At 41.8% G+C, this 26,454-nt stretch overlaps 1 protein-coding gene across 1 annotated transcript in view; it reads right to left on the minus strand.

The window, feature by feature from the left end:
* The window catches only part of ctnna2 (catenin (cadherin-associated protein), alpha 2), a 574,287-nt gene that overhangs the window by 85,097 nt on the left and 462,736 nt on the right, over positions 1-26,454 (minus strand). Inside the window, exon 9 of the mRNA XM_080414083.1 lies at positions 18,996-19,148. Coding sequence (XP_080270209.1) covers positions 18,996-19,148 — 153 coding nt within the window. The remainder of the gene's footprint in view (positions 1-18,995; positions 19,149-26,454) is intronic.

A 26,454-nucleotide genomic window follows, 5' to 3' on the forward strand; every position in this document is an offset into this window, starting at 1 on the left:
ACCCTAACAACAGCCAGCTCCTCTCTCTCTCTGTGTGTTGGCTTGGCAAACCCCTCGCTAATGCTGTGTAAACATCGCTGCCGCTACTGTACTTGCCACTGATTTAGCACATGTTAACCCATTAAAGACCGCGGGAACGCATCCCGTGTGTAATTTTTTTCGATTTCTTTGGGGCTATTCAAAAATAGCAGATCTACAAAGCTCGTAGCGCGGCACCGAGTGCCGCGCTACGAGCTTTGTAGATCTGCTGTTTTTGAAAATAAAAAAATGTGAAAATGTGTGCAAATCTTTGAATATATATATTTTTATTTTTTTTCAAAGCGAAAATTTTTAACTCAAATCTTTGCTTCTGGGGGATTCTACAAATGTCTTCTAAATCCTAACAGTTTTTTTTTCTTCTTTTTTTTAAACTTATGTTGCTATATATCAGTGGTTTTCAAACATTTTTCATGTCAAGGACCCCCAAAATGATATGCATTTGTCCACGGACTCCCCCCATCTCAAAAGATTTTGTTCCAGGGACCCCCAGAAGCAAAGATTTGACTTAAAAATGTATAAATTATATTCAAATATTTTTCTAAAATAGCAGATCTACAAGCTCATAGCGCGGCACTCTGTGCCGCGCTATGAGCTTGTATATCTGCTATTTTTGAATAGCCCAAAGAAATCTAAGAATGACACACAGCTGCGTTCCCGGTCTTAAAGGGTTAATATTACATGAGGCACTGGGGCCCTTTGATGATGCAAGTGAGCAGCACTCTAAACTAGGGCTTCGCCCCCCCCCGGGGGGGGGGGGGGGGAAGGGGGGAAGATGGCGTGTGGAGCGGCTCCTCGGGGGAATCGCTTGCCTTCCGCATTTTGCCACACAAGCTTCGCAGGAGGGTGAGCAGTTCACCATCTCCATAGTGACATAACCGCAGTGGATTGTTCCAGTTTCCAAAGGCAACACTGTGGTCTCAGATGAATAAAGTGATACCTCAAGACGCTTGGATTGCATTAGGGGGGGCTGGCAAAAAAAGGTCGGCAGCACGGTAATTTGAAAAATTATGTGCTGCCATTAAGTGCATACTATGCAATTACGTAATTATGGATCTGTTCTCCTGGTGAATGTGAACTTTTCAAGCCGAGGCTTTTAAGCATATTTTGTGCCTGAAATAGCCAATCTAAAAGCTTCCAAAGTGTCGCGTTCGTGACACGTTGTGACCTTGTAGTTATGCGATTTTCGGCAAAGGGACATGCCATACAACGGTATAAATACAATCTAATCATTACATAGTCATTACATAGTGCAGATCGGCATGATTCGGAACACAGAAAAGGCCATACAGTAAGTATTCCTTGTCCCTATAGTGAGCTTGAATAAAAAAAATCACACCCAGTGTGAAGTGGGCGGTGTGGTCGCAGTGGTCATCACAGTGATGGAAGAAGTGATGGAAGAAGTGATGGAAGAAACCATAACTTTAAAAAAACCAATGTATGTTTTTTTTTTTAAGTTATGGTCCTTTTTATAGGGCTATGCACATGTGTCATGTTTCCCTAGCCAATCACAGTCCTGAATAGACTGTGATTGGCCAATCACGGTGCAGGGTTAGGGGGGTACATTTGTGGCCAATCACAGCGCAGGATTTGGTGTGCAAATATCCAAACCTCACATATAGGGGCGGTTTCACCGCCCAAAAATCACACCCAGTGTGAAGTGGGCGGTGTGGTCACAGTGGTCATCACAGTGATGGAAGTTCACTTAAAGAAAATTAATATTGTGGACCAACCATTGTACACCCCTAACTAAAAAAAAAACATAAATGTGTTTTTTTTAAGTGCATAGTCCTATTTATAGGGCTTTGCACATGTGTCATGTTTCACTAGCCAATCACAGTCCTGAATAGACTGTAATTGGCCAATCACGGTGCAGGGTTAGGGGGGTACACTGGTGGCCAATCACAGCACAGGGTTGGGGGGGTGCAATGGGTGGGCGATGTCCAAACCTCACATATAAAAATCACACCCAGTGTGAAGTGGGCGGTGTGGTCATCACAGTGGTCATCATAGTGATGGAAGCTCACTTCCAAAAAAAAATGATTTTTGGAAGTGCATAATCCTATTTATAGGTTATTAATGTCATCATGTGTCTCGCTAGCCAATCACAGTGCTGAATAGAGTCAGCCAATAGAGTCAGCCAATCACAGTACAGGAAAGTGGGCCAAGTGGGCCAATCACAGTGCAGGAAACTAATACTAATGAGGTGTCCCAACCCCACTTATAGGGGCGGCTACACCGCCCAAAAATATTTAGCTGTTGTTAATAAGATAACACTATGTGGCTTAAGTGTGCAGGACACGAAGCCTCAGCCTTGTCTTGTCTGGAAAGGAGGTGGCAATCAGGATGGAGACGTATCCCTTCTCTCTCAGGCCTCCCCTGTGCACTGGAACCAATTTTGGCCCGTGTCTATCCATTGAGAGATGGCCTTGATCATCAGCACAGCACCAGCATCTTCAGCACCCACTGGGCAGAATAGAACCAATAGAGAACACAAAGATGCCTCTATTTGTGGCCAGGTCTCTTTCTTTTCCTTCCCCTCTACCACTCCCAACAAATGATTATGTCCAAGCTTGCCAGCTGGCCTGATGACACTGCTGTTGATGCCATTATTGATATTATTCTATATTTAATAGCCACCCCCATACCAAATACACACATATGCACTCACAAGCCAATGTCATGTCAATGAGGCGAGCAGGCACAAGAACGGATTCAGGCAGGAGAACAGATTTTTGATGAACCATTAACCTGCTGGCAGTGAGATAAAACGGTTGCGGGCCACAGTTTAATTTACCCTTTTATAAAAGGGTCGTTGAATTGATGAGGCAAAAGGGAAGGAGTTCCACCCTTGGTTTGGTGTATTAGCAATGCAGTCGGTGAACAGGTTGAATGGGGAAATGGAGGAGTAGTCGATATCCCCAATCAAGCTAAGCTTCCAGAGAATCATTGCTACACTCTGCTACAGACCCTAGCCTCAGCCAAATCCATAAAACTAATAATGTGGGTTTGGGCAGGTCTCTCATGGAGGAATGCTCTGATTTCTAAACGGAAATAATTTGAGATCTTCTCCAATGTCCTCTCATCAGTTTTTTTTTTTAGTACACATCACTATTAAAAAAAGTTTATTTACCTGCAACAAATAGACTGAATAATTGCAATTCAAATCACAACACTTCTTCCTTTTTCTTTGTCTGCACTTTCATCTATCAGTCTTTGCAGGCCCTTTTGAGTTCAGAGCTTAAAATCTCTCTTGGAAAAATATCTATCAGTGAGTACAAAGAGGCAATTTTCCTTTTGATATAAGCTGCCTGAGACGTCTATGTGCTCTCCTTACCATCCATTACACTGGCTATATGGATGACAAATTTTAATAGACAAAGAATGGCTAGCGGGGCACTCTCCATCAATGAAAAGGGGGCGAGTCTAATTGAAAATTATGGCCTATTTTGTACCTACATGTATCAAGGCCTCTCGTGGCATTACTGGTTGTTTTAACCACCTCTGCCGGTCCATTTCAAGTTGCAGCCCCTGTAATCGTGCCATCGTTGTGGGCGGCCGTTTCCAGCAAGCAAGATCACAATCACGCGCTGATTGAATGATTTGTGAATGTGAGCTGGTGTACTTTGTGTCATATCATACATAATGCTGTATGTTAGTCTTAACCCAATAAGACCTGAAGCCGATTCTACAAATGTTTTCTAAATCCTAACAGTTTTTTGAAAAAACGTATGTTTCTATGTCAGCGGCGCTCAATCTTCTTCATGTCAAGGACCCCCAAAATTATATGTATTTGGCCGCCGACCCCTATCTCAAAATATTTTATTCCAGGGACCCTCAGAAGCACAGATTTGAGTTTAAAATGTTCGCTTTAAAACAATATATATTCCAATATTTGTTTTGATACAAAAAAAAAAAGCAGATCTACAAGCTCATAGCGCGGCACTCAGTGCCACGCTATGAGCTTGTATATCTGCTATTTTTGAATAGCCAAAGTGTAAAATAATACTTTTTAGCTCAAATGTGTAACTCAGAGAGTGCACAAATGGAACAAAATGGACCCTCACGGATCCATTTGGTTCCATGTGTACTCAAATTAACATTTAGGATTTTAATGAGTGTGAAAAGTGAGGCGAGCGTGCGAGGGAACACAGAGGGACCTGTATCCTCTCCAACCTTCACTGAGCTGTGATGAAACAAAGACGGACGTTAATTGAAGGTTTATGATGTAGGGACAGAAGGCAGAGAGGGGGTGAGCGGGCACCTGTGGGCTGCTCGGCTAATATCTCCAGAGGCACGGCTTGTGTTTCATAATATCGCCTCTTATTTGATGGCCAGCATTTTCTCCTTTCTCCTCCCCCACACTAACCAGAACACTAGCATGCCTACACGGAGCTGTATGTACTCCATGTTTACACATATCCATTTCTGCTCCCTGAAAGGGACTCGCATGTGAAAGCGCACGCGCACACGCGCGTGCACATGCGCACGCATGCACGCACAGTGGTGGAAAGTAACTAAGTATATTTAAGTATATTTTACTTAAGTACAATTTTGAGGTATTTGTGCTTTACTTGAGTATTTCCAATTTTCAATACTTTTACTTCTACTCCACTACATCTCAGAGGCAAATATTGTACTTTTACTCCACTACAATTATTTGAAAACTTTAGTTACTAGTTACTTTGCAGGTATACATTATTACATTTTAAAACTGAAAACCACTCTAGCCCTTTTTTATACCTAGGCTATTTGAAAATAGCCGATCTACAAGCTCACAACGTGTCACATTGTGACGCGTTGTGAGCTTGTAGATCTGCTATTTTCGAACATTTTAGTACTTTTACTTTTGGTACTTTAAGTACATTTTCATACCAATACTTTTGTACTTTTACTCAAGTGAATTTTGAATTGACACACACACGCACGCACGCCCGCACGCACACGTCCATGTAGGCATGTCAGCACTGGTGTTATGCTTGGTGGGACACAAGTATCACTGCTTCACTACACAAAGCCATTTCCTCTCGCCTATCATCGTTATAGGGGAACAGCACCCAATTTAAGAATACTTATGTTATTCAAATTGTCTAGGACAGTACAATCAAAATGTGTGACAATGAAAGATTTGCCGGCGTTGTGATTGTGTTGTGTGGTTACTAGTTAGTCATTGAGTTGTTAGTGCAAACGCTAATTCTGTCGATGCATCTACCATGGAAATGGGATATTTTCATATTCCACCCTATTATTTATCATTATAGTTTTTTAAAAAACAGTATCAGGGCTGAATCAAACATTTCTACTGCAAAACTTTCTTGAAAAAAATAAACACATTTCAAAGCCAACATCTAATAATTTTCCAACTGATTGAAGAAAAAGATCTTATCTTAACAACACAGACTGAAGAATTGTTTGATGAGATAAAAACCATTACAACTACACATTCCACACTGGAGACAGAATGGAGCACAGAAATCATCTAGAAATCTGGCACTTTGAATTACCCAAATCATTGACACCTTGAGGGGGGAGGGAGGGGGGGGGGGTTAGTCTACTTATTCAAAGCAGGGAACCATGGTGTTATGTCAAGGCCTATTTCCCCCTTGCTTGCTCTTTCATACTTAATCTTGTGTAATCCACTTTGTGTCATATCTGCAAAACACGACAGGAATTCTACCAGTGTTTGTAGCACATTGGTTACAAAAGCAATTTTGGCTTAAAGCAGGTCTGCTGAAAAGAGCATTGACATTCAGTCGAAAATACCTTATGTTTGTCGAGCGACACGTGGTCGCGCCACAGCATCATTCAGGCTTAAGCCTGCAAGGGTTATGGTTAGATTTTATTTTGATCTTTGCATGCACTGGATTGGCATCATAGCAACATTTCGATTCATCTATCAGGGCTTGTCCTCAGTTCAGCGAGCGAGAAAAACCCAGCAAATAGACGTGTCAGCTAGAGGTGATACTATTGGGTGATTGTATCTCAGGGCACATCTGTAATTCTTCAGAGGAAGAGGAGGGGCCGCTGACCAGCTCCCAGTTTCCCTCTGAGACATGTGAGCAGAGACAGAAGGAAATGAAAAGAGAATCCAGGCGTGAGAAGCGGCCAAGAAGCTCAGCATAGGATATTAGGGTGTAGAAACAAAATTGTATTGTTCTTTATTGCAAGCTGATAACTGTCACACTGTGAAATCCTGAGTGTTACATTACAAATGTGTTAAATGACCTTACAGGTCCATGTGGTACATGTGCAGTGGTGGAAAAAGTACTCAAATTCTTTACTTAAGTAAAAGTATCAATACTGCAATTTAGAAGTACTCTGTTACAAGTAAAAGTCCGGAATTAAAAACGTACTTGAGTAAAAGTACAAAAGTATTGGTATCAAAATGTACTTAAAGTACCAAAAGTAAAAGTACAAAAATATTTGAAAATAGCAGATCTACAAGCTCACAACGCGTCGCAGCGCGACGCGTTGTGAGCTTGTAGATCGGCTATTTTCAAATAGCCTCGGTATAAATTAAAGTGGTTAATGTATGTTTCATAATATCATAATTTATATCTGAAAAGTAACTAGTAACTAAAGTTTTCAAATAATTGTAGTGGAGTAAAAGTACAATATTTGCCTCTGAGATGTAGTGGAGTAGAAGTAAAAGTATTGGAAATTGGAAATACTCAAGTAAAGTACAAATACCTCAAAATTGTACTTAAGTACAGTACTTAAGTAAATGTACTTAGTTACTTTCCACCACTGTACATGTGTACACTCTCAGAGAGTTACAAATGGATAGATGAACACTGAGGATTTTATACTGTGCAAGTATACAGGTTTGTGCATGAGCTCTTCTTTGGTTGCTACTGTAGGTTCCAGTACCACTGCAGCCATTTTAAAAATGTATTTTGTAACGTGTGCATCCACGTGAAAAACAGCCACATAGACAGCATAGCTTAGTCACTAAATGCCAATGAAGGTCTTCCGAATGTCAAAACAAATGTTTTGGTATTTTTAGCAGGGTGAGCATTTTTATGACGTACAGTATGTGTGCACACTGGCACACTCAAGATACGCATTCAAGATACTAATAATAGTAGCATGATGAAATACTATAGTGTATGGATGAAAGAGCTTGAATAAAGCAACTGACAGGCAACCAAAAAGATTTGTGACATCATCTGGCACAGCATCAAAGCATGAGACTTTAAAGCAGAATAATGCCCATTGAGAGATAGAACCAACCATTCCACAATCATCAGAAAGTATTTGAACAGAGCTTAATTGTAGTAGTAGTAGGCATATGGTGTATATGTCACAGTACGATTGGAGAACCAGGACGATTGAAGACAGAGCGCTCGTTTTTAGGCACGGGGCTTCGGGGCGAGGCGGGGCTTTGATGCGACGCGGACCTGTCTGTTGTTGTTCCCCCGAAGCAACCAGGAAACTACGCTAGGGGAACGCTGAACACGCGTTCACACCTATACCTCTATGGTTCACACGCACGTGTCACGTGATAATAGTTATTGTCCATGACGGAGGCGCGCCGACTCAGCAGAGCTTGAGGCCGAGGAGGCGCGCCCTCGCGCCTCCAGGCGCGAGGGCCCGCGCTGACCGGCCGATGCTCTGATGAGTCGAATCAGCGCCGTCCGAGTTGTGAACCGATAGGGACAGAATAGTTCTTTTCATGGATCACTGTGTGTGTGTGTGTGTGTGTGTGTGTGTGTGTGTGTGTGTGTGTGTGTGTGTGTGTGTGTGTGTGTGTGCGTGCGTGTGTGTGTGCGTGAGTGTGTGGTTGCGGCCATATATGTGTGTGCACTTTATTTGGAAAGCCTGGCTTGTGGCTCCCTCTAGTGCTTTTTCTACAGAATTGCTGGTTGAGTGGTAAAAACAAGCGCGCTTTCTTCAATCGTCCTGGTTCTCCAATCGTACTGTAACATATATATACTAGAGGTTCGGGCCGCTATACAGCCCTCGCACCTACGTTTGGACCGCCGATCCGACCAATATGCCCATAGATCTCTGTATCTGTCAGTCCTTGTCCCTTTTATGCCCATATATGGAGATTGCTGATGTCATCAGTATGCCCATACCAAGGTTTCCGTTAGCCGGTATATGCCGGCCATTGACAGATAAAATGTAATGATCAGTTGGGTGCATGTAACACACTCCATATTTGGGCGTATAGCTGCATTGGGAACTATGGCTGAGTCATAGGACTTTGTGATCTGCAAAAATGTAAAGTGCGTTATAAATCAAATGTATTATTATTCTTATAGTGACATGCCTACATATGGGCGTATCGGGATAGTTTATGGTTACAGTATGTCTAAGTCAGAGTGACAAGGCCGTGGTCCTGCCTATATATGGGCGTATCATGTTTGGGTGTTTTTTTATGGTTATTTTAAAATTGGCTAATTTAATAGCCAATTTTACTAAGCGATCAGCCTCCAGGTGAAGCAGCTGGTATACCGTTGTGGGATCCCCCAGTTGACTGGGACTTACTGGCTATGTCCTGTGGCACTATCGATTAGATTTCCCTACATCACACTTTCATCACCTTAAGCCCTACCGTTAATCCAGTACTGTCGCCTTGTGACTTGCTGCTGAGCAGAGGAGAATTCTGATAGATGCCGGTGGATGGATGTAGTTTGTCTTCTGTCTATGGCTGCCAGGGTCCCCCCTGGGGTCCACGGTGCAGCTCCAGCCAGATACGTTAACTCTTTAAGACCTGAGAACGCATCTGTGTGTCATTTTTAGATTTCGTTGGGCTATTCAAAAATAGCAGATATACAAGCTCATAGCGCGGCACCGAGTGCCGCGCTATGAGCTTGTAGATCTGCTATTTTTGAAAAATCGTGAACAATTTTGTGCAAATCTTTGAATATATATATATTTAAAGCGAGCATTTCTAGCTAAAATGTTATTGCTTCTGGGGATTCTACAAATGTCTTCTAAATCAGTTTAAAACAGTTTTCTGAAACACTTATGTTGCTATAATATTAATGTCAGTGTCAAGGAGCCCCACAACGATATGTATTTGGCTGCGGACCCCCATCTAAAAAAAAAAATTCCAGGGACCCCCAGAAGCAAAGATTTGAGTAAAAAACAATTGCTTTATAGATATATATTCAAAGATTTGCAAAAAAAAAACACGATTTAAAAAAAAATAGCAGATCTACAAGCTCATAGCGCGGCACTCGGTGCCGCGCTATGAGCTTGTAGATCTGCTATTTTTGAATAGCCAAAAGTATAAAATATGGATAAAGTGGTTACACAGATGCGTCCCCCGGTCTTAAAGGGTTAAGTCTCCCCATACTGTAAGCGGCAACAACATGATGGACTCCTTCTGACTAATTCCTTTGGCCCGGAGCTGATCTAAAAATAACTAAAGAGAATATACTAGAGGTGGGAGAAGGTGGGGGGCTTGATGTATCTCCACTGTACACCTATATGAAGCAGTGCACGTTTCCTGAAGCCAGATTTCCTCAGAGGCCAATAACTCTAAAGAATAGAGGGGATTAGCGTGGCCTAAAGGTCTGGGTCATCACAAATGGACTTGTCCCAGCAGCAATCCATCCGTTGCTCTGTTCGCTGTCCCAGTCCGGTGCAGTGCTTATTGCACTGGCTTCCAGAAAAGTATTTACTGCCGTCCGTTGGTTCGTCTCACGTCACCGAGCACTGAAGGCCAATTCGGTACTGGTTACATTCAACTCTATTGATTCCGCATAATCATTGAACTTACTTTGTTCTCCCTGGGCTCTGCTCCTGTCTCAGAGTAAGGTCACTGTTTTAAATCTAATGGCAGCAAGTAAACCAATGCTGTAATATTGAAGAGTTTGCTAGTTTTGTATGTATGTATATCACGTATATAATGGAAACAATCTTCATCTCAAATGTGTTAAAATGGATCACTGAGCAACTATTCATTACATTATATCCTATTAAAATCAGCTTAACCACGCACGGTCTCGTCACTCTGACTCCGACATATATAACCATAAACAAACGGGTACTCTGACAAAGCATGTGTAACAGTTGGCCGGATGGTCAAGGCTCCAAGAATTGACCAAGTCCAAGAATGCAGGTTTTTCTCATTTATTTACCTCTAAAATCCGTTAAAACAGTCCCATGCAGTCCCACTAATGGTCACTCTGCCTAGCCTAATGGGAGGGGATGTGTTTGTCCTGTCTTTGTCTGTTGGTGACGTGGAAAAAACAAAAAAACACGGAGTGTCACTGACAGAAACTTGTAACTTTGTATAAATCTGTATTCTGTATCTCCTTGAATAAAGAACAAAAAAACTAAAGAAAACAGTCCCATGCATTTTTACAGTGCAGGTCTGAGGCATAAATAATACTTCAAATATAAATAAGACAGGCCAAAAATAAAGTAAAAAAAAAAAAAGGAAATAAGAAATAAACAACAAACCAATAACTTAAGAATTGGAACAGGCAATGCCTTTTTTTCCCCAATGCCGTGGCAGCTCTCCCCTGGAGTTGTTTACTGTTTTCCTCTCTACACTTCCAGCCTCCGTTATATACCAGGTGGACCCACCCACAATGATTAGTAATTGGCTTCATCAAACAGGGCTAACCATGGCCCATGAGTTAGACTAACAGCAGCTGAACAAACTCTAAATGCATTTACAGGTATCAAATAATTCACAAAACTGTTGCAATAGAATTAGACAATGCAGATAGAACATACAGTAGCCTATACTGGCTGCTGAACAGACACACCTGCAAGCCAGCTTGATGACAGTCAATTAATGGAAGCAGCTGTGCAGTGTGTGCTTGTAATGTCCAGTTTTACACTGTGGAGTCCTTAGTGTATAGATGGGTTTCCTGTTTGTAAACATGAGAGGATGATGCGCGCGCAGTGGCGGGATGAGCCTGTAGAGGGCGCTATTACCCTAAAAATATCCTATACCCTATTACCCATAAAATAAATGGTCTTCACCAGGTTTAATGAAAGTAGATTAAATGATGCAGTTTGTAATATCTTCTTTACTCAATAAAAATGATTTGTCGGAAGTTGGATCTGTTTGTATATAATAGCAGCATTATGCCTATTATGCCTATAATAGCAGCATTATGCCTATCTAAATCCCGAAAATAACAATAGAGTGAATGGCGCTTCCGGTTCGTTCTCCCCCGCGCATGCGCAAATTGCGCACTCTGCTCTGTGATGACGTCGCGCGGAAACCCATCTATAGGGCACGGGTTGCCCCGCGACACTAGATTCAGACATATCGGTGGGATCTGCGGTGCGGAGTTGGTGCGAGGGCCCGAAGCTCTAGTTAATTAATTAAAACACTCTAAAGTAAACATGATAAAATATTCATTATCAAGGATGAAGTCAAATCCCCCCCCCCCCCAAAAAAAAATAACACAATGCAAAGTAGTAAACTAACGGATTCAAAAAGATGTTCAAATGAATGCAAGAGACAAGAGCACTACAAAGGGACAAAACATCTTTCTGTGGACACAATACAAAGGCAACAAAAACAAAACTCAATTGACACATCAAATTAATTCATGAATACTTGGAACTAAGGCTGAATGAGTGCTAGAGAGAGGAGGAGAGAGTATGGGAGTGCACCAGAGACAACTGCTGGAATGGCTGTTGACAATATTCACAAGCCGGTCGCTCATTTTGCTCTTCGTTGCTGTCCGGCAGGAACCAGCTAACTCAATTTTCCCGCTTTTACATTTTTTTCCATAAATCAGTGCTATTGAAGACCCGTCTTTACGTCTCTGTGTTGGTAAAAAAAAATATTGAACCAATGAAAAGTATTAAAAAATGCTTCTGACAAAACCAGCTAACTCCATTGGATCCTCAAACTTTCTGCTAAACCAGCTAACTCCAGCAAAGGGGGGTGGAGTTAGCTGGTTTTGCTGACTCCAGGCTCTACCCCCTTTTGACCTCCAACTTCATTGTCAGCTTGGAGGTCCATTTAGCTGTTCTTATCAATGATGAACAAAACCTCCTAACACATTTTGGAGTAGCTGGTTGCTGCCGGACAGCAGAGTCTTACATCTTACATGCCCTGAGAGCATTTCCAATACCCAGCAAAATGGCTGCTGTGTGAAAATGCGGTCAGTAGATCTTAATTAGATCAAGAACAAAGGTTTTGAGAGCCAAGAAGGTTTACGAGTGTAAAATGTTTAAATGACAAGAAGTGGAATAAAAACTAATAAATCCTACACGAAAGTTGAGGATTTACTGGTAGTCTATTCCGACTGTCCAACTGCATTTTCTCAAAAAGTGGGGGAAAGGCGAGTTTATTCATTTCAACCACATGGCGCTATCACGGAAATAAACAAGGACACTACTGCCTTATGAAACTGTCAACAGGACTTTGTAAAACACTGTATAAATCACTTCAAATTCATACCGCGAGCTTAGATCCCAAGATTTATCACACAGATTTAAGCCACAGGAATGACATTCAGCAATTTTAATATTACATAAATCCATCTCATATAATGGTAGTTTATTAGTCTATTCTAAAAAGAAGGTTTAACCCATTAGTACCTGGAACGCATCTGTGTCACTTTTAGATTTCTTTAGGCTATTCAAAAATAGCAGATCTACAAGCTCGTAGCGCGGCACCGAGTGCCGCGCTACGAGCTTGTAGATCTGCTATTTTTGAAAAATCGTGAAAATTATTTTTTTACATTTTTTTTCCGAAAAACTGTTAGGATTTAGAAAATGTTTAGAAGCGGCCTCAGGTCTTAATGGGTTAAGAAGAAATAAATTCCAAACTGTGACCACTATCTCACCTCCTTCTTCCTTTGTACACCTGTTCAGGATAACGGCACCAAGGTCGGATCATAATGAGCCGCAACCATGAAAGGGTGTCCAAGTGGGTTTGGAGTCAAGGTCAGTGGAATCCTCATTCTGACATTAGAATAGTGATGGTGTGTGACGCCCTTCTGATGTCTAATAGTAGTTGGCACGTGTACATTTCGCAAAGTAATAGCCATAAAAGAGGGCTCTCGCCATGTTAAAAGATGGGGCATTCATCTTGTGTTTCAATTAATGAGAACATGTCACTTTTGGTCAGTGCTAATATAATGGATAGCTGGCGTTCTGTTTTTAATGAGAGAGGCAGATTTAAGGGAGGGGAAACGGTGGTAAATGAGATGAGGGACACGCAGAGAGAGAGAGAGAGAGAGAGAGAAAGAGAGAGAGAGAGAGAGAGAGAAATCTAAGATAAGATAATATAAGATAGAACCTTTTTTGATCCCGTGGGGGAAATTCAGTCGCCAAAAAGAGAGAGAAGACAGAGAATCAACTTTATTGTCGCATCACAGGTTTACAGGTGTAAAACAGTGGGTGAAATTAGTTTTTGTGCAAGCTCCATCGTTGTCTTCGCCAGGCCGAAAGGCATGGCAGAGAATATGTTTTGCACCCTGTCCGTCCGTCCGTCTGTCCGTCTGTCCGTCCGTGTGTCCGCCTGCGAACAGCTAATCTCCTGCTTGATCGCAGCGAAACCGTGCACACACACTCCCTGGATGCCAGAGCAGAACCTCTCCCCCAAATATTTCACATGGGCCTGTTATAGCTCCACCAGGAGGCCGACTTTTGCTAAACACATTTTTTGACAGTACGCACATCGAGTGTACGCACATGGGTACACAGTATCTCTATCGTCGAAACGGGCCTTTCAGATTTTTCATATTCCATCCTGATTGGCTAAGATTGGCCTCCAAAGTTTGCAGGGGTGCGCCGCTTTGGACAAAATGCCTCAAATCATGAACAGAGCGTGCGATTTCCGTGAAATTTAGCACGCACATTCCCACTAGGCCGAGGAAGAAATGCTACTTGAAAATGTTCAAATCAGCCTCATGGTGGCGCTATAACAGGCCGATTTGTGTTTTTACCTATAACTACACCGATCTGTGTAAAACGTTGTATGTGCACTCCCTAGAGGCCAAGGAAAAACCTTTGCCCTGCATTAATCACATTTGCCTTTTATAGCGCCACCAGGAAGCCGACTTATATAAAACACATTTTTGGATATTACTCCTTCAGATTGTATCCAAATTTCACGCAAATCGTTACACATGATCTCTATAGTCATGTGATCAAGACGGATCTGTTTGATTTTTGATTGGCTAAGATTGACCCGTTTTGTAATAATCCTCTCTCAAAATAGAATCTGACCCCTCAAAAATGTTCCACAATCAATTTTAGTAGTCTTTTCAATGCTAAGTTGTTGTCCCCCCCTACTGATTTTTACAGACCTCTGTTGTCGAATTATGTGAAGGTTTGTTTTCTCAGATTTTTGTAAATTGGCCGTTTTGAACAAAATGCCGCAAATCATGAACGCAGCGTCCAATTGTGGGGATTGTGGTGATTGTGTTGACAAAGGGAGTCTCGGAAACTACAAACCCGACCGGTGGATCCTCGTTTAAAAGGTCTTGATGTCCATAAGTGCTTGTCTGCCCTATCGGATTGTATATGCGATGGCATATACAATCCGAGAGAGAGAGAGAGAGAGAGAGAGAGAGAGAGAGAGAGAGAGAGAGAGAGAGAGAGAGAGAGAGAGAGAGAGAGAGAGAGAGACACACAGACACAGACACAGACAGACAGACAGACAGACAGACAGACAGACAGACAGACAGACAGACAGACAGACAGACAGACAGACAGACAGACAGACAGACAGACAGACAGACAGACAGACAGACAGACAGACAGACAGACAGACAGTGACAGGCACAGAGCATAAAGATAGTAGAATGGTAGAATTGGTGGCTGTGGGACTTTGAAGACCATGGAATCTCCAGTATGGGGCAGCAGGGATGATGGGGTCAGGGGGAGCTACCTCTCATTAGGCCTAGTCCATGAATTTAATGAGTGCCATTACCAAAGCTCACACTAACAGTGCATTGGCACAGGGCTACCAGTTCTCAACCCCAAAGAACCCCCAAGGAAAATAGATTTCCATTTAGCCATGTCCCTGTGTCCTGTTGGTTCAAGTTTCCTCCTCCACTTAGCACTCTTTTCTCTTATAGACACAATGCTTGTTGAAGCTGGACAACCTCTGGGGGAAGTTAAGTTAAAACATCATAATTACGAAGAAAGTAAAGCTTGTCAGAAGTCATATATTCACACCAAGAGGGGGGGGGGGGACACTAAAATAGTCCCTTGTCTTCCTGCCAAGAAGCCATCTTGTACTGTGCCATTGAAACAAGGGAATTAGAATATGAATGGTGGTGAGACAGAGAGAGAGAGAGAGAGAGAGAGAGAGAGAGAGAGAGAGAGAGAGAGAGAGAGAGAGAGAGAGAGAGAGAGAGAGAGAGAGAGATGAACACACAGATAGAGAGACAGAGAGAAAGACAATTGCATGAGTGTGTGCACCTATACAGTATGTGGACGGACGGGCATGTGTGTGCGCGCCCGGCACAAAAACTTCAATCCAATTTGGTGCTAAGGTCACACAGGATATCTTTCCTTGACTGCAGTGCCAGCCAGGGCTTATTGCATTAAATCTCATGATCCCTACATCTCTGCCAGGCAATGAAATGACCCGCGTCGTATTTAGTAGTTTCCTGTCGCTGCTCAGGATGGTGCTAATGAGCATGATGTGATTAGGAGAAGCCCTGAGGTGAGCGTGGTCTCGCATGGAGGTGAGCGGGTGTCTGGTGGCTGTGTCTGCGGGCAGAGAGAGGAACGACATCAAATGGAAGCCGAAGTAGGTGTGATGGAGGGCAGCTTCTCTTTTGTCAGGGGGGGACCTCCAAGCTAAAGGCTTTAACCATTTAAGACCTGAGGTTTCCGATTCTACAAAATGTCTTATGTCGCTATTGTCAGTGGTTCTCAAACGTTTTCATGTCAAGGACCCCCAAAATGTATTATGTATTTGGCCGTGGACCCCCCATCTCAAAATATGTTGTTCCAGGGACCCCCAGAAGCAAAGATTTGAGTTACAAATGTCCGCTTTATATATTCAAAGATTTGCAAACATTTTCTAAATTTTTCAAAAATAGCAGATCTACAAGCTCATCGCGCGGCACTCGGTTGTATATCTGCTATTTTTGAATAGCCAAAGTGTAAAATAATGCTTTTTTAGCTCAAATCAAAAAATGACACAGATGCGTCCCAGGTCTTAATGGGTTAACCACTTAAGTCCTTTATACTTTGTTTCACACAGTGACAATAGCTGATCTACAAACTCTTTTCAACATGCGCTGTCGAGCTTGTAGATCTGTTGTTTTAATAGAAAAAAAATACGTTTCTTGGAATTATTTTGAAAATGTGTGAAAAGAGACATGTCCACTTTTGAAAGGTTATACTTACAGATATATTTTATATTGTGGGCATGGTATGCCAAAAATAGGCATTCCTATGGTTGAAAGTGTCTAAAACCTCCTCCATGGCATCAGAGGGATGGCTACGGCAGTGACGGTGAAAATGATGACTGCAGTGATGAAGATGATCATTATCATATTAGATAGATAGTAGCCAGGGTGTTGGCAATAACAATGTTGATGATGGCATTAATGAGAGTGATGATAATGATGATGACTATAATGACAGCGATTGTGCTGAGTATATAGGATAGCTGGGAGACAACCTTATTAGCTACTTTGCCAGAGATGATCAATAACCATGCAAACTGATCTGGGGGGAAGGGATGTGGCAACCTGGTGCTGAATTCCTATTGGTTCTAGATCCTTGTAGGATTGGCTATTTTCTGCGAATGTTCGGCTCTTTCTGGTGAATAGCATCAATCTACAAAAGGGCTATTTCAATAGATTTGGTTTCACCTACTTTAATCAAAACCAAAACACAGGTAGTTAAGAGTTACAAAAAAAAAAGAAAAGTAAAACAAGCTTAATTTAATAAAGCTTAATTTGTAAGACATTTAATTGACATTCAATTGACAATGGTAAATCATATCCATACTCTATATCAAAGCACACCCAAATCTACTTTTGCTCTTCTATTAAGAGATGGAAGGATAAAGGATATAGGTACAACTATCCATCCATCCATCCTGTAGTACCTGTTAGGTAGATGGACAGATACTGATGCATGAGAAACAATACAGTGGCTGAAAGTGCCTATGCCTCCAATAAATAAGTAAATACATGTATTTTGCCAAACTATCCATGCATAATGCATGGCCATTATTATGGTTTGGTGTGAGCGAATGCTAATACTGTGCATACTGATGTGGATTGCAACAAATGATCCCTAATTAAAAATCCATTACTGGTGTCAGCAGCTCACACATTACAGGATCTAATACACAGGTGGCTGTGTGGGCACACGTGGGTGTGTGCGTGTGCGTGTGCGTGTGCGTGTGCGTGTGCGTGTGCGTGTGCGTGTGCGTGTGTGTGTGTGTGTGTGTGCAGTATGTGTGAGGGGTGAAGTTAGGCAACGGTGTCAGATTAAGCGTAGTGTCTAACACCTTTGGGTAGACAAATGAACCTCTTTTCTCATCAGTTTCCACACGGCAAGTAATGAACTTTTTCAGCAGTTGGAGAAGTTTTGAGCAAAGAAGACTAGGACAAGGTACAGTATGTGTACATAATGCGGGTGATTTCTGTGTGCGCGTGCATAAACATGTTCGCACAAAGAGTATGTGCATTTGACTTAGAGGTGGTCAGTATTTCAATTTGTATTTGGCAGCTTAAAACAAAAGACTTCCAAGTGGTTCCAAAAAACACATTATTATGAACAATGTTTCTCTTTTTCATTTGTTTTCTTTTTCTTTCCTAAATACTGAAATGTAAAATAGAAAGGGGAAACAGAGTTAATATATTACACCACAGCTACTGGGGCTACAGCGTTATCAGAAAATGAATTAGAATAAGCTGTCAGCTACACTTTATAACCAAATGGAAGGGTCCATTTGGTTACATATGTACACTCAGAGTAAAACTAACACATACTGTAGGATACTATAGTGTACACATGATGAACTAGAGACATATAAAGGACGCAAGGTGAAGGATATCCTATGGATACTATAGCAGTTATTTAGCATGCAGAAAAAAAAGAGGAAAAATTCACAGGGCGTTATCAGGTTTTGGAGCAGGCAAGAAGGACATAATCTACTTACTATGCAATATACAAAATGCAAAAATTGCATAAAGGCACGCATGCATCCATACAATAAACACTAGGAGCTGGATGTCTGATGAAGAGCTTAGACTGGAAATGTCACTCGTGGTGGATAATATTAATACATTTTATGAGAGCATTTGCTAGAGTGCAGACTTCTATGAAAGAATAGAGGCACGCTACACAGGGATTAAGATACTGATATTTACTCCTGGCATAATATATAACTAAACAAGACACAAGATTTAATATTATATGAAGTATTTTACAATGTATTCAAAAACATAATTCTTATACATTCTAGTGGGTGTGCGCGCGGGTGTGTGTGTGTGTGTGTGTGTGTGTGTGTGTGTGTGTGTGTGTGTGTGTGTGTGTGTGTGTGTGTGTGTGTGTGTGTGTGTGTGTGTGTGTGAGAGAGAGAGAGAGAGAGAGAGAGAGAGGGAGAGAGATAGAGAGGGAGAGAGAGAGAGAAATAGAGGGAGAGAGAGAGAGAGAGAGAGAGAGAGAGAGAGAGAGAGAGAGAGAGAGAGAGAGAGAGAGAGACGGAGAGACGGAGAGGGAGTGAGTGTGGAGGGGTGCAATTGTCACCTTTATGATGGAAAAGACAAGAACTGCACAAACAATCACATTTTCAAGTCTCCATTCACAATTTCTTCTCTTCTCTATGCTTAATTTAGAAGTAATAATCGTTGACTCAGTAACAGAAAGCATCTGAAGCGCTGACCTAGAAATGTGTCATGTTGTCCTGACCTGCACAACCCACACAGGGTCAGGCCCACCCTTGGGGACCACCCTGACCCAATCAAGAAGGCGTGCGTGGCTTATGTACTGGTGCTGTGCAGTGCGTGTGGTATACGCGTGTTCTTGTCTAATTTATGACTGACCTCCACCAGCTTGTTGGCATGTTCACGGAACACCTGGGCGTACTCCTTCACCTCCTTCTCGTTGCCGCTCTTGGCCGCCTCGATGAGCACCAGCAGAGGGACGTTGGTCTCCAGAAACGAGTCGGAGATATGATCCATCACCGCCTTCCTCAGCTGGGGAGAGACAAGGGGGTTGTTGGGAGGAACGAGGGGGGGGAACACATTGTTATTAATGCTAAAAGGGATTCTGCAGAAGTTGAATGTTCTGCCAAAGATCATGTTACACTTATTACAGCAACTAATAGTATATATTACATAGCATGATGGGGGATAAAGGAGACAGAGCAAAGAGTATGCCAGAGAGAAGCTTAATAGGTAGTAGTTTACACTGCTTTCAACGTATCATTTTCCCCCGAGGCCTTTTATTGGGGCAACCTCTGTGACTTATATATTTGTTTATGGAGTCATTTCCTGGCAAAATGGCAAGGGACTGGGACTTTTCCCAGACATTAAATGGACATCGTTGCTATTCACAGGAATCTCAAATGAAGAAAGAGACTAGAGGGAATAGTACAGAAATGACAACGGACAGGTGCTTTATCTTACACAGAGAGGGAGTTAGTCACATGAGACCAATGCTAAATCTGACAAATAGAGATAGTGAGCCGTGGATGGTATTCGTATTCCCGCATTGGGCCTGTTCAAAGGGGTTTAAAAATTCCAGTACACACGCGCGCATGCACGCACGCACGCACGCACGCACGCACGCACGCACGCACGCACGCACGCACGCACGCACGCACGCACGCACGCACGCACGCACACACACACACACACACACACACACACACACACACACACACACACACACACACACACACACACACACACACACACACACACACACACACACACACACACGCTTGTTGATATTACAATAATTAAATTGATTTCTGGAGGCCTTGAATCAAAAATGGTGGCATCACATCCCTGTATAACAAAAAATAATTGGATAACATATCCGATGTGAGAGTGTGAGAAATATATCAATATATCAACCAATAACAATACCAAATATCAACAACGTTTTAGAAACCGGGACAAACCGCAACCACCAGTCTTTACAAGCACCTTTAAAAAAACACAAGGGCAATGTCGCTTACAATAAGCAGACATGGCAACCCATCATGCCGCGTTGCAGAGCCTTTTTTTACCAAACACGCCCCCTTTCCACAGCCACGCCCTCACCGTATATATATGAACAGAAGTGCACGCCCACAATTCAGTCTAAACACATCCCACAAATGAACAGGATTTCTTAGAGAGTGTTACACACACTCTCAAAAACTGCATGAAGCCGTGATGGAAACACAGTAAAGAAGTCCAACTAGCTGTAACAAGTATACCTATAATACTTCTGACCCGTAAATAAAACCATGTCGGTCTGTCAGGTGGACCAAACTACCCTCCAGACGATAAAAAAAAAAAAAAAAATTAACTGGCAGCCCAGAGTGGAGGGAAATAATGATGAAATATGGTGTCCCGAGGGCCCATAATCCATCACTATGGGCTTGGAGAGAAGACTACATTTTGCCAGGCTAGTCGGTACGTCACCCGCAGACTGCAATGTACCTACTGTACCAGTGAAGGATCACTGATCTGATCTGAAGAAACAAACACACCCGACTTTATTACTCTGAGCAATTGAATTTTGACTTCTTTGCATTGAAGTGGGGCATCTCTTCCACTGTGTCAAGGTTTCTAGAGGTAGTGCCTTCCAACCAAAGAAGAAAAAGCACAGTCTACTTGAAAAATCGAGCTGTTCTGTCAGCCAGTTACACTACATGCACTGAAGGAGGGCAGAAAGAAAGTGTGGATATTTTATTGAAAAACCACACATAAAGGAGACCAGAAGGAGGTGGTAGACAGAGTGTGATGGTTGAAGTGTGTGTTCAAGGTAGAATGGAGACAAGATATACAGCGTTCAATCCATGTGGAATTTCTGATGCAGACCACGGAAATCCAGAGGACAGAGGTATTAGGGTGCAACAGTTAATCAAACAAATCAATTTAATGGATTATAAAAATATATTTTTCAAAAAAAAATCTAAAATACCAAAAATAGCAGATCTACAATCTCACAACGTGTCACATCAGGATGCAGTGTGAGCTTGCAGATAGGATATTTTTTGCACAACACCGTTGTGCGACAGAGTACCCATTAAAAAAGATACAGAATTTTTAAGTTTTAAGTTAACAAGGAAGTGGATAGTCTAGATCTTCGAAAAATCTTTTTTTTTAAAGTTCACGTAGATCTACGCGACTGGCACGTGGCGGCTTTAAATAGGTTCGCGTAGATCTACGCGATTGGCAGTCAATGGGTTAAGGGCTTAAGTTGTTCAGACTAATAACTTTAGTTGATCATAAAAAAAGAAATCAATTCAATTTTTGTGTGATTGTGTTGATAAACAAATGTTTTTTTAATACTTAAAAAAAACATGCATCTCGATTGTTAGATGAATCTAAATAGTTATTGATAGAATAATTACGAAGTAGATAATTGATAGTTGCGGTCCTACTGAGGTAATGTTTCAGCTCCCTCTGTGTTGTAACACACCCTGACCTCCTTTATAATGATCTTTCACTGAGGTGTTGTTGTTGTCGACACACCAACTCTTTACTTTTCACCTCATCTAAGGGTTAGACATGGATTTCATTGCGTCGCAAAAAAAGCTGTGAAAGAGAGCAATTTAACCATTGGTGTGTGTGTGTGTGTGTGTGTGTGTGTGTGTGTGTGTGTGTGTGTGTGTGTGTGTGTGTGTGTGTGTGTGTGTGTGTGTGTGTGTGCGCGCGAGCGCACATGAGCGCACGTGCATGCATCCACGTGTGAAGTATCACTTTCTTATCTGAAAGAGGAACGATTAGAGGCTTAAAATAAGTATCGGAAAAGTACTGGATGACAGGAAGACAGTGATGATAATTGCTCAATGTAACATGAGTCTTTCATATTACAGCTTGTTATTAAGAAGTGGTCTGCAGAAGTGTGCACATACACTTTTCATCGCATTAAAGCCGGCAACACATCGGGTAATGTTCAGTACCAGGCCATGCACACAAAACGGATTCAAACAGAGGATTTGAGTGGAGCAATGACACACACGGGTGACTTCCCCGAGCCTCAGCCCCTCTTGCCCTATCAGCATTCCAGTGCCCACACACCACTCCCACAGAAATCCATCAAAATCTTTCAGATTTCAGCTCCCACCATGCCCCTCTTCCACCCCCACCCTTTTCCTGTCCAATCTAGCACTCCCTGTGTATTTCACCCACACCAAAAGGAAACCTTGTAAGCCACCAGCGGGTGCAGCCGGTGTTTTTTTGTTGTTTCTTTCTTTTTACCAGGTTGCAAAACCTGGTCTACATCTACACTCGCTAGTCCTGACTTTTGCGGCACTTTTTCCTCATTGGCTGGTCCTTTAGCCAATGAGGGCTCAATGTCCTCTCAGAATATGGGATCTAAAGATGACCCACAATACTGTGTTCGGCCACTGTATGTAACTCTATGGTAAGTGACGCTGTTGCTCAATGTCCTCTCAGAATATGGGATCTAAAAACGTTGCCATGTTTAGTGAGAGATATAAGCAACCATATGGGATCTAAAAACGTTGCCATGTTTAGTGAGAGAAACAAGCAACCTGGTATAACATGACTGTGTCATATCTTGTTTCATATGCTTAATTAACTAACTGTAGTTTGAGTCATGAGTACATCCACACGTAATGCAAATATTACGTGGCGATAAAGTGACAATTTCTATTCTGAAGAAGGTCGATGTCATCAACTATACAGAATAGCGATGTTTGTATTGTTTATTTGTCACATACCCAGTGTGTAAAGACCTTAAGTCTGTGGGACCAGTTCTCAGCCTCTGCACTGGTGAAGTTACACTGTAAAATCATCAGTGTTCATTTAACTCTTTAATTGTATAAATGGACCTGTGTGGATCATTTACGGGTCCATTTGGTTACATTTTGTACACTGTCAGAGTTACAAAGGGATAAATAAACACTGCACATTTTGTGTAAACAAAAGCAGTGTGCTCCAACACCACCAGGCGGCCTGGATGCATCTGAATTCACTGATGTTGTTACATTGAACATTTGATATCCTCCTGTTTTGGGGAGTGTGTTACAGTATGTGTGTTATGAACAAACATAACTTATTATAACTTATCTTCCTATTCCCATCTATTCCACACTTTTACTGTTCTGTGTTTCCCCTTTTCTCTTGCCATGCAGACAGTGAGTTCGCTGATGTTAGTGATGACTCATACTTCACACCTGATACCGCCACAGATAACACGAAGCTCTGTGAAATAATTAAGATGATGCACATACTTAACAAAGCTTGACAGATGAGAATCTGTGCTGCTCAGTGGTAAGCAGGGGTGCTGTGTGATCTTCAAAGATGAGAGATTAGCATTCGTTTGGTATGTTTGCTTTTTAATGGAGGGTGGGAGAGAGGGGGTATTTGTCCTTGTGGGATTAGGCATCTGTCTGATGTCTGATGAGGGAAATTGCCACAAAGATACACTGGGAAAGTTTTATCAAGGAGCTCTATTTCGTTGGAATTTATGCAAAAATCATCTGTCGATTTAAGGGATGGGACACAAATGCATATGTATTTATTTTTTTGTTTTATTTATTTGCTGAATAATAAGACTAGTACTTCCTGGTTGTAGCTCACTTGTGATTCAGGACAGATAGTGGCGGGCAGCTACCTTGGGGTCAACAGAGGAATGTTTATTATTAAAATGTCAAGAGCAATCACCGAATAAATGACTGGCTGAGGGTAAACAGCCTGTGCAAAACAAAAACGAAGTAACAGCGCTCATATGTGAGGTCTACCGCGCGACCGGGGGACTGGAGGGAGATGATTGATGAGTTGAAAGTGGAGGGGGATGAGGGAACAACTGCTCACAAGGACCAACTCATTAAATATCTCATCCAAGAGAAATAAATTTAGTTGATTCTTCATTTGTTAGAGTCCTACACAAACTACTACACAATTAAATTAAGTGTTATAAACAATGAGGGATGATGACATACAGTGCATTTACAATCTGTTTTTCCTTCATCAAAAGAGGATTGGCAGCGGTCCGATGCTGACCAGAAGCACCGTCTTCTGTACAGTGGAACAGCAAAGCCTGAGTTATGCTTGGTTTGCGCCATCGTGCCTCGCACCGAAAATAGCGGATCTACAAGCTCGCAACGCGACGTGCCGCGATACGTTTTGAGCTTGTAGATCTGCTTATTGTGGGTGTGAGACACAAAAGCACTAGCCAAGTATAAATCAGATGTAATGGTGTGCGGGCAGAATAATCTCATCACAGAAGTTAGAGTTCAGCATCCGTATTTGTAACCACATCAGATCAATCAATGAACTATAATGAATGGCACACCATTTCCATAATATCGTCGTTGTCTGGCAGAAACCAGCTAACTCCATTTTTCACCTTTTAATTTATTTTTCATAAATCACTGCTATTGAACACCCTTTATATCGGTGTGTTGGATAACAACATATTGAACCAATGAAAAGTATTTAAAAAACACTTCTGACAAAACCGGCTAACTCCATTGGATCCTCAATCTGTCTGCTCAACCAGCTAACTCCACCCCAGTTAGCTGGTTTTGCCAACTCCAGGCTCCACCCCCTTTTGACCTCCAACCTCATTGTGAGCTTGGAGGTCCATTCAGCTGTTCTTATCAATGATGCACAAAACCTCCTAACTCCTGAACATTTTGGAGTTAGCTGGTTTCTGCCTGACAGCAGAGATATTCATAATAAAGTTGTGCTATTTAAGGTGAAGAACCCCATAAAGCAACTCTCTATACACTGGCCTACATATTCATAAAGCTAGCAAACATTTTTCTTATTCCTCCATTCAGTGTCTTTTTCAACCTATTGACTATTCAGTTTTAAAATTAACATTCTGTAAAACGTACTAACCATTTATTTATTTCCATGATAACACCGCCGAGAGCAACTCTTACATATTGCATGTGACATAGTTACAATTTGAGCTGACACTGATGTGAGATGGATAGTGCACATTTTAAACTGATGCAACCTTCTGCACTGCCTTCCTCTCTGAAACGTATAGTTCGTGCACGGCTTACGAGAAAAAAGTTGACCTTGCTACTATATGCACAGAGGGGAATTTGATTCTCATTATCTCTTTTAAACAATCTCATAACTGACTGGCAGGACATTCAACTGGTAGATAACAAACTACAGGTTGCTTACCCTTGTAGAAGGTGATAGCAAAACACTGGTCTATCAATCTTTAACAGCACACAACAAAAGTGCGCTCACTGTATTTGATGGGCTAAGTATTCAATACAAAAGAAAAGGTGTCAGCTGAACATTGATCGTGAATATGATTTGTAAATAATTTACTCATGCTCGTATTGATTAAAGTATGACCGTATGTTGAATTAATTTGTGGAGAAACCATGCTAATAAAATGCAAATTTTAAATGTCAGCGTTAAATGAAGGCTGACCTTGCGCTGAACAGCACTGCAACTATCTTTAAATATTAACTGACATAACCTTAATAGTTCCAGTTGGTTTTATATAATCTGGTGCTTTGTTGTTGTGGTTAGAACTACACAAGACAAGCTACTATACAAGCTGTACCTTATAATACAGTACAATATGTTTTCATAGAAAATCCTGTTTATTATATCAACAATTGTATCATAATCCATGGCTGTGAAACTGGGCATGTGATATTCCTTGCAATGCCTGGATTGGCAGTAATGTAGCTACCAAAGCTGCAATACAAATGCAACAATCAGCTTGTGGAGTGAAAGGAAGTTGAATAGATTCAAGGCTCAAGAATCACAGCTGACAAACTATATGAGGCAGATGTTCCTCCAAACATGGGAACTCCAAACAATTGGAAACAGCTGCAAACTAATAGCAGATATGTTAATGAATTCGGTGTCTCAGAACAGGGGGGGAAAAAAGCACAATGTGAAACAATTTGCTGTGCTATGGTGAGGAATCCTGGAATCAACAATCAGTCAAGATGTGCCCCAGAGAGATGACTTGACAGATGCATTCATTATAGACAGAATGACAGGGGCTGCAACACATGGCTCATCTCCAGTAACGTTGCTGGGTTGACTACCCGGGGAATACTAATTAAAGGAAGGCGAGGCATTAAACATATCTGTTCAATACTTGAGGCCCTCCACCTCACAATTGGAGCTATTCATCTTAAAAATGTTTTTATTTTTTCTCGATCATTTTTCTGGATCATTATTATTCAGCATATTGTTAATGAATTGCTTCCTTCTCACTCTTGCCTTCCCTATCAACTCCACCTCTCAATTTGTCTGCAGTCTAAAGTCATTTGGATGTATCTGCCTTTTAGGGTGACCACCCGTCCCGAGATTCGCGGGACAGTCC

This window comes from Gymnoscopelus braueri, assembly GCF_963280865.1.
Source record: "Gymnoscopelus braueri genome assembly, chromosome: 2".
NCBI lineage: Eukaryota > Metazoa > Chordata > Actinopteri > Myctophiformes > Myctophidae > Gymnoscopelus > Gymnoscopelus braueri.